This window comes from Cherax quadricarinatus, chromosome 12 (assembly GCF_038502225.1).
Source record: "Cherax quadricarinatus isolate ZL_2023a chromosome 12, ASM3850222v1, whole genome shotgun sequence".
NCBI lineage: Eukaryota > Metazoa > Arthropoda > Malacostraca > Decapoda > Parastacidae > Cherax > Cherax quadricarinatus.
In genome coordinates this window covers 23,418,898-23,428,985 of record NC_091303.1, presented here as the reverse complement: position 1 = coordinate 23,428,985, position 10,088 = coordinate 23,418,898, and the positions used below count along the sequence as shown (strand labels likewise).

General features: G+C 41.6%; 1 protein-coding gene across 1 annotated transcript in view; it reads right to left on the bottom strand.

Annotated features, from left to right (window-relative positions):
- LOC128686611 (forkhead box protein F1-like) overlaps positions 1-10,088 on the bottom strand; it is a 572,771-nt gene that overhangs the window by 506,213 nt on the left and 56,470 nt on the right. Inside the window, exon 3 of the mRNA XM_053773559.2 lies at positions 6,050-6,226. Coding sequence (XP_053629534.2) covers positions 6,050-6,226 — 177 coding nt within the window. The remainder of the gene's footprint in view (positions 1-6,049; positions 6,227-10,088) is intronic.

The window sequence follows — 10,088 nt, the reverse complement described above, 5'->3', positions numbered from 1 at the left end:
AGGTATCTGTCCAGTTCCGTCTTGAAGACAACCAGGGGTATATTGGTAATTTTCTTTATGGTTGGTAGGAGTCTGTTGAACAGTCTTGGGCCCCGGACACTTATTGTGTTTTCTCTTAATGTACTAACGGCGCCCCTACTTTTCAATGGGCGTATGTTGCATCGCTTGCCAAGTATTTTGATTTCTTAGGGAGTGATTTCTGTGTGCAGATTAAGGATCAGTCCCTCTAGGATTTTCCAGGTGTAGATTCCCATGTATCAGAAATCTTCCCTACGAGGATAGACTGAGGGCCCTGAATCTGCACTCTCTTGAAAGGCGTAGAATTAGGGGAGATATGATTGAGGTGTATAAATGGAAAATAGGAATAAATAAAGGGGATGTAAATAGCGTGCTGAAAATTTCCAGCCAAGACAGGACTCACAGTAATGGTTTCAAGTTGGAAAAAATCAGATTCAGGAAGGATATAGGAAAGCACTGGTTTGGTAATAGAGTTGTGGATGAGTGGAACAAACTCCCGAGTACAGTTATTGAGGCTAAAACGTTGTGTAGTTTTAAAAATAGGTTAGATAAATACACGAGTGGGTGTGGGTGGGTGTGAGTTGGACCTGACTAGCTTGTGCTGCTGGGTCTGGTACAGTGCTCCATCCTTGAGTGGAGGTGACCAGACTGGGTGGGTCATTGGGTTAGTCCGGGGAGGGGGGAGAAGACATGAACATACTTCGCATGGGTCAGTAGGCATGGTGCAGTGTTCCTTTTTTCTTATGTTCTTATGTTCTTATGACGTAAATTATGCTGGAGTGAGTACAAGTGGTTCCAGGCGCTGCCAGTAGTTAAGGTGTTTGACGGAACTTACATGTGCAGTAACGCTTCTTCAGACACTCAACTTTTCGATCATTAATGAATAAAACAAACAAAGCTGCAGAATAAACCATTATTATGACTTTGCTTCGTTAGCTACAGTTACTGACAACGTCGTTTTTCCTACGTTTCAGGTAACGTGTGAAATATTACCTGGAGTCTACCTGGAGGGCATCCCGGGGATCAACGCCCCCGCAGCCCGGTCCACGACCAGGCCTCCCGGTGGATCAGGGCCTGATCAACGAGGCTCTTACTGCTGGCTGCACGCAATCCAACGTACGAACCACAGCCAGGCTGATCCGGCACCGTCTTTAGGTATCTGTCCAGCTCCCTCTTGAAGACAACCAGGGGTCTTTCCGTAATGCCCCTTATTGCTGTTGGGAGGCTGTTGAACAGTCTTGGGCCTCGGACACTTATTGCGTTCTCTCTTAGTGTACCAGTGACGCCCCTGCTTTTCACTGGGGGTATGTTGCATCGCCTGCCAAGTCTTTTGCTTTCGTGTGGAGTGATTGCTGTGTGCATATTAGGGACCAGTCCCTCCAGAATCTTCCAGCTGTAGATTATGATATATCTCTCTCGCCTGCGCTCCAGTGAGTACAACTCAAGTGCTTCCAGGCGTTTCCAATAGTTAAGGTGTTTGATGGAACTTATACGTGCAGTAAAGGTTCTCTGTACATTCTCTAGATCTGCAGTTCCACCTGCCTTGAATGGGAATGTTAATGTACAGCAGTATTCCAGCCTAGAAAGAATAAGTGATTTAAAAAGGATCATCATTGGCTTAGCATCTCTTGTCTTGAATGTCTTGAATGCTAAAGGCAGGTTCAGAATATTATTGTCCCCTTTCTTTAGGACAGCTCAACATTTTTTTATACTCTTCATGCACAGGATGCAACACAATAACCCTATTAATAGGGTTATTGTGTTGCATCACAATAACCCTATTAATAGGGCAAGAGAAAAAAAATGTGTAAGGAAAATTACCCAGGAACCTCTTTCCTTCTCCACCTTTTATCCTCAGTACTTCACCTCTCATCTTTTCCAAGCCTCTCTTTCCCCCTCCTCAATCATCATCGTCTTACCCTGGGCCAGGGTGACCTGGGGTGACTCTGGGGTGAGCTGAGCGACAGGTGACGACGGTGGCGACACTCCCAAAGGGACGACACCAGCGTACAGTTACGCCACACTGGTGAAGGAGGGTCTGGCTCGCTTCATTACTCTCCTTGGCACAAAGGGTTTTCTCAGACCACTGTAGCTGCCAGTGGTGGGTTAGTGATGCCCTCCATTGTAGTGATCAGGGGTGGGTCCATGATGTCCTCCACTGTAGCCGTCAGAGGTGGGTCCGTGATGTCCTCCATTGAAGTCGTCATTGGTGGGTTTATGATGCCCTCCACTGTAGCCGTCAATGGTGGGTCCGTGATGTCCTCAATTGTAGTCGTCAACAACAAGAACATCAACTGGGACCAGGTGAACCATGTCTTAAACGAAACATGTTGGGAAGATGTCCTAAATAATATGGATCCAAACCAGTGCTTTGAAAGGATCAACTTCCTGGCAGCTGAAGTGTGTTCTAGGAATATTCCCCTAAGAAAGAAGAAAAGCAGGAGTAAACTGGAGAGAGAAAGACGCTCCCTTTACAAAAGACGGCGAAGAATCACTGAGCTCCTCAGGAACACTAGATTAGCAGATACACGGAAGGAAGCGCTGACCAGGGAAATGGAAACTATCGAACTTAAGTTAAAGGACTCTTACAGGAACCAGGAGAGACAGGAGGAGCTTAAAGTGATTAGTGAAACTGAAAGAAATTCGAAATGTTTCTTTTCATATGCCAAAAACAAGGCAAATACCACATCTAGTATCGGAACCTTACTCAGACAGGATGGGACTTAGACAACAACAAGGAAATGAGTGAAATACTGAAATCCCAGTACGACTCTGTGTTTAGTGAGCCACTAATCAGTCTGAGGATCGACGATCCAAATGATTTCTTCATGAATGAGCCTCAAAACTCCATCAATGTATGCCAGATTTCCGACATTACCCTAACTCCGATAGACTTTGAAAAAGCCATTGACAACATGCCCATGCACTCAGCCCCAGGCCCAGACTCCTGGAACTCTGTGTTCATTAAGAACTGCAAGAAACCCCTCTCACATGCCCTAAGTATACCATAGAGAAGGAGCTTAGACATGGGTGAAATTCCACAGTCACTTAAAACAACGGATATAGCCTGACTCCATAAAGGTGGCAGCAAAGCTTTAGCTAAGAACTATAGACCAATGGCTCTAACGTCCCACATTATAAAAATCTTTGAAAGAGTGCTAAGAAGCATGATTGCAAACCATCTGGATTCCCAAAAACTGCACAATCCAGGGCAACATGGTTTCATGGCAGGTCGCTCCTGCCTCTCGCAACTACTGGATCACTATGATGTGGTTTTGGATGCACTGGAAGAAAAACAGAATGCAGATGTAATATACATAGACTTTGCAAAAGCGTTTGACAAGTTCGATCATGCTGTAATAACGCACAAAATACGTGCTAAAGGAATAACTGGCAAAGTGGGGAGATGGATCTTCAACTTCCTAACCAATCGAAAACAAAGAGTAGTGGCCAACAGAATTAAATCGGAGGCTGCCATAGTGAAGAGCTCTGTTCCACAAGGCACAGTACTCGCCCCCATCCTGTTCCTCATCCTCATATCAGACATAGACAGAGATGTAATCCACAGCACCGTATCATCCTTTGCAGACGATACTAGGATCTGCATGAGACTGTCATCTATCGAGGACACAGTTAACCTCCAAGAAGGTATAAACAAAGTTTTCTAGTGGGCAACGGAAAACAATATGATGTTCAGTGAGGGCAAATTCCAACTACTCCATTATGGAAAACTGGAGGAGATAACAACTAGAACAGAGTATACTACAAACTCTGGCCATACAGTAGAGCGGAAAAATAATGTAAAGGACCTGGGAGTAGTAATGTCTGAGGATCTCACTTTCAAGGATCACAACAGTGCCACGATCACAAGTGCAAAGAAAATGATAGGATGGATAATGAGAACGTTCAAAACAAGAGATGCCAAGCCAGTGATGATCCTTTTCCAATCACTTGTTCTCTCTATGCTGGAATACTGCTGTACATTAGCATCTCCGTTCAAAGCAAGTGAAATTGCAGATCTAGAGAGTGTACAGAGAACCTTCACTGCACATATAAGTTTTATCAAGCACCTCAACTACTGGGAACGCTTGGAAGCACTTGACTTGTACTCGCTGGAACGCAGGAGAGAGAGATATATCATAATATACACTTGGAAAATCCTGGAAGGAATGGTCCTGAATCTGCACACAAAAATCACTCCCTACGAAAGTAAAAGACTGGGCAGGCGATGCAAAATACCCCCAATTAAAAGTATAAGGGGAATTACCAATAGGTCCCTGGCTGCCTTCAAGAGGGAGCTGGACAGATACCTAGAGTCGGTGCCAGATCAGCCGGGCTGTGGTTCGTACGTTGGACTACTTGCGTCCAGCAGTAACAGCCTGGTTGATCAGGCCCTGATCCACCGGAAGGCCTGGTTGTGGACCGGGCCGCGGGGGCGTTGATCCCCGGAATGCCCTCCAGGTAGACTCCAGGTAGTATTGGATCCATGATGTCCTCCGTTGTAGTCGACAGTGGTGGGTCCGTGATGCACAACACTAGTTGTCAACGGTCGATACGTTAATTAAGTCCAAAACTAATTTGCAGTTGTGGGTATCTGGTAGGCCGTGATGCTCACCATTATAGTTGCTAGTAGTAGCCATCTTGGTACCCACCACTGGTAAGTATAATTTCTGGTGGTTGTCAAGTGTTGCCCTACACTGCCAGATTCAGGACTAAAGACAGAGTTCCCTTCCAGAAGCGAACATCGGACTAGATGAGTGTTAACACAGGCTGACCCCTGCACGTCTTACCCCCAGCATACATTACCCTGGCATATACTCATTGCTTATTAGGTGAGGAAGAAGGGTCCCTCCTCCTCGAGAAAGACTTCACAAGAGCTTAGTATACCAGGAAGACATGACGACACTACCCCATCGGGAAGCCAACACCGGGTCACCGCATGGAGAAGACCCGACCGCGGGTCCACCAGGCGAGCATACCTGTACCTACTTTTTGGCTTAGTAGATAGCAAGCCTCTAGAAAGGTGCTGCCGTCTTGTCACTGAGTGTGAAACGGGAGACAGGACTGCTGATCTTTTTCTTTCTGCTTCACGAACATGTAAGATGACAGGCCAATCTTGCCAGCTTCTATTTACATTCCGTAAACACTTGTGTTTTGCTTTTGTTTATAGAACTCATGTCTATAATTTTTTTTCATTCAACTTAAGGGCTCCTGGTCTGAGACTGGTGCTCATGGCCGATGATCCAGAAATCACTACCACATGCAATAAATAACTTCCTTATATCTTCCCTGTTACATATATTCTTCCATGTATTATTTACGAATATTTTTGCACGTACTGTGCCACCAAACACTCAGGTAAGACCATACAATTTCCATTTTCTTTAAGACATTTTTTTTTCTTGGAGGGGGGGGGGTAAGTTTCTGTCCTGGGACCTTGCTTACGGTACACATGGAGTGACCAAGGTTCCAGGACTGAAACGAGCGAAATGTGAGGAAACATTTGAGCTCATCCAGCATGGCTGTAGGAACCCACAGTGTAGTGAATCAGTTCCACTGTTTTGACGCCGAAATCTTGTCCAAGACGACTGGATACCTCCGACGCCGCGGCTATGTTGGATTCAGCACCATGGCGTCACGCATCAGCCGTCCTACCACAGTCGTAACAATATTCTTACCGTCGTAACAATAGTCCCACAGCCGTAACAAACACACACACACACAAAACAAGTGTTAATCATTAAAGCTTACCTTGGTGACAGCTGTGTTCTGGAGTACCATCTGAAAGAGAGAAAGAGAAAGAGAGAGAGAGAAAGAGAGAGAGAGAGAGAGAGAGAGAGAGAGAGAGAGAGAGAGAGAGAGAGAGAGAGAGAGAGAGAGAGAGAGAGAGAGAGAGAGAGAGAGAGAGAGAGAGAGTTAAAAACGTAAGCACAAACAGGATGACCTGAAGACCTCCCGATGGCCTGCAAAAGGCCTCTATAGGATGTGTAGAATACCTGGAGAAGCAGGCTCCAGTGATGGTGGTACTTACCGTGGAGGGCGGCCAGGTCGTGGTGATGGTGGTGGTGGTGATGGTGGTGGAGGGAGGGCTGGTAGGCAGAGACGTGGGCGGTATTGGTGGGCGTGTGTAGGGAAGCGTGGTCCTGGGTCACGCCCATGTACCCACTCACACCCTCACTCCCAGGCGGCGTCAGTGGGCCGGGGGAGCCTGAAGGGAGGAGGGAGAAGAAAAATAACAATAACTAGACGGAAAAGTATCCCGGTAATGCATAACCCCAGTCTCCTCTACCTCAACACACGCCATTGGAATAGTGCAGAGTGCGGCACAGGTTCACAGTGCAGTGAGTCCATTCAAATACTCAACAGTTAAAATTATTGTTGAAGATTTGAAAGGAATCACAAGAAACATTCACAAGTTATCATTTGGAAATTACTATTACAATTCGTTCACTAAAAATGGCAAATTACGACATACACAGCCTAACACCATATAAACCTTAACAAAATACACACCAACTTTGAACCCTAACTGAAGAGGCATTCTCTTGTTATCTCAGAGTGACCAATATCCTGAAAAAATTGAAGTCTGTCCTCGTTCAATATAACAAAAATGTTTTAAATACGTGAGAGGGGAGTTTTGAACCAAGTGTGAGAGTAATAGTGGTTGGGGATTTCCATGCTAAAGTGGGAGAAAATGTTGTGGAGGGAGTAGTAGGTAAGTTTGGGGTGCCAGGGGTAAATGAAAATGGGGAGCCTTTAATTGAGCTATGTGTAGAAAGAGGTTTGGTAATAAATAATACATATTTTATGAAGAAGAGGATAAATAAATATACAAGGTATGATATAGCACGTAATGAAAGTAGTTTGTTAGATTATATATTGGTGGATAAAAGGTTGATGGGTAGGCTCCAGGATGTACACGTTTATAGAGGGGCAACTGATATATCGGATCATTATTTAGTTGTAGCTACAGTTAGAGTAAGAGGTAGATGGGAAAAGAGGAAAATGGCATCAGTAAGAGAAAGGTGAAAATTTATAAACAAAGCAGGAGGAAGTTAGAGTGAAATATAAACAACTATTGGCAGAAAGGTGGGCTAGTGCATATATGGGTAGTGGGGGGGGGGGGTTGAAGAGGGATGGGATAGTTTAAAAATTGCAGTATTAGAATGAGGTGCAGAAATTTGTGGTTATTGGAGGGTGGGTGCAGGAGGATAGAGGAGTGATTGGTGGAATGATGAAGTAAAGGTTGCAGTAAACGAGATAAAGGTAGCTTAAAAGAGGTTTTAACAAAGCAGAAGTGATATAAGAAGGGTAGAGTATATGGAGAGTAAAAGAAAGGTGAAGACTGGTGAGAGAGTGAAAAACGAGAGCAAAAGATAGAGTGGGAGAGGCACTGTCAATAAATTTTACTGAGAATAAGAAAAAAAAATTGGAATGAGATAAAATAAGAAAGCCAAGGTAACGAATGGATTTGTCAGTTCAAAACAGAGTAGGGGAGTTAGTAGATGGGGATATGGAGGTATTGGGTAGATGGTGGGAATATTTTGAGGAACTTTTAAATGTCGATGAAGAATGGGAGGCGGTAATTTCATGCACTGGCCAGGGAGGTATACCATCTTTTAGGAGTGAAGAAGAGCAGGATGTGAGTGTGGGGGAGGTACGTGAGGCATTACGTAGAATGAAAGGGGGTAAAGCAGCTGGAACTGACGGGATCATGACAGAAATGTTAAAAGCAGGTGGGGATATAGTGTTGGAGTGGTTGGTATTTTTGTTTAATAAATGTATTTAAGAGGGGAAGTTACCTAGAGACTGACAGAGAGTGTGTATATTTCCTTTGTATAAAGGGAAGGAGGACAAAAGAGATTGTAAAAATTATAGAAGAATAAGTTTACTGAGTATACCAGGTAAAGTGTATGGTAGGGTTATTATTGAAAGAATTTGAGGTAAGACAGAAAGCAGGATTGCAGATGAGCAAGGAGGCTCTAGAATGGGTAGGGAATGTGTAGATCAGGTGTTTACATTGAAGTATATATGTGAACAGTATTTAGATAAAGGCATGGAAGTTTTCATTGTATCACAGGATTTAGAAAAGGCACATGATAGAGTGGTAGAGTGGACATGGGAACAATATATATGTATGTATGTATATATATATATATATATATATATATATATATATATATATATATATATATATATATATATATATATATATATATATATATATATATATATATATATATATATATGCAAAACAACCACTGTGAAAGAATAGAGAAATTCCAAGCGCTTTCGTGACTACTCACATTATCAAGGAACTATGAAAGTAAAGCATCCAAGGAAGGTATATAAGAGGTCTTGCCATCACCTCACTATCAGATCCCACAACAGTTAAACACCTGACGCGCGCCGACCCAACTGGACAGGTCCTTCGCACAACCCACCAACAAACTATTCTACCCAAGAAAATTTTAAAAATTATTATTTGTCCAGTGTATTATTAAATTCTTCCCAAATTCTATTAATTATAAATGGATCTAATTTATATAATCCAAAGGAAATATTCATATTATTGTCAAAACTGCTTTTTATGAATCTTGTTTCATATATATATATATATACATATATATATATATATATATATATATATATATATATATATATATATATATATATATATATATATATATATATATATATATATATATATATATATATATATATATATTGTATTTCAAATTCTCTACAATTTTATAAGAAAAAAATTTAGTTTCACTTTTTAAGAAAATCCAATTTGATAAAATTGATTAAGAATGTCACAAAGATCATTCACACAGACCAAAAAAAATAATAATAAAAAATTCAATTAGCATAGACTCAAGCCGATCAGAAGAGGCATTCTTTAGTTATTATGTAAAAAAATAATTTATTTAATTAAATTAGCAAATTTAAGTTTACACAGCTAGAAATAAATGAGCACCAATGGTGAAAGTTTGAAGCCTACCTGAGAACGCGTTCTCCATTAATTGATCTTATTTCACTGATTTCAAGAATTTTCTTTAACAATTTCCGTAAAATTTCAGATTTTCAGCTACTTACAGTAAAGTTAGTGTGTATGATGGTACTTCAACATCGGTAGTGTTAGTCACTATCCTGGTCAGTAAAGTTAGTGTGTATGATGGTACTTCAACATCGGTAGTGTTAGTCACTATCCTGGTCAGTAAAGTTAGTGTGTATGATGGTACTTCAACATCGGTAGTGTTAGTCACTATCCTGGTCCTAAGACGCATCAACCATTAAATATCGAAATCGTTCAGAAGAGATAAACTGAAATTTATTCCACGTGATTTAACCGGAATAAAAATGTCGCACTGTTTTACACATAAAATGGCCCAGTCTGAGCCTCTACACATCAGTTTCACTCTCTTGTTATCAAATTAGAAGAAGCCTTTTATTTTCGTAGGTTTGAAACAATGCCACTGAGGCTTCCTGGAGTTATCTGAGCCGTTCCAGGATACTGGGAATGAGTTCAACAAGTTTTGTCATGGGACACCTGCACATGCTAGTTGTTCCAAGAATTTGGTCCTAGATACCGTACACGGTGTTAAAAATTTGAAGCCGATCGGATGAGGCGTTTTTGCATTATGAGGTAAGTTTTAAAAACGAAAACTTAAGAGAGAATTTTGGCAACCCCTAAATCTTCCCATTTGTGAATACTTAATAATAATAATAATAATAATAATAATAATAATAATAATAATAATAATAATAATAACAATAATAATAATAATAATAATAATAATAATAATAATAATAATAATAATAATAATAATAATTTTAGAATTAACAATATTATCACAAGTTTTATTATTACTATCGTTGTTTAACACAGCATCCGTCACCCAGCGAGGTAGAGTGCGAGACGGTCCTTCTCTCACACCTAAACAACACTTTCACCATCATTCACTAAGTGTCTTCCATAAGTGTGCAGATATCAAAATTTAACTGGCTCTCTCTGCTGCAACATCCTGACCTCCACGGTGCCCCGTGGCCTGGTGGCAAAAGCTCTC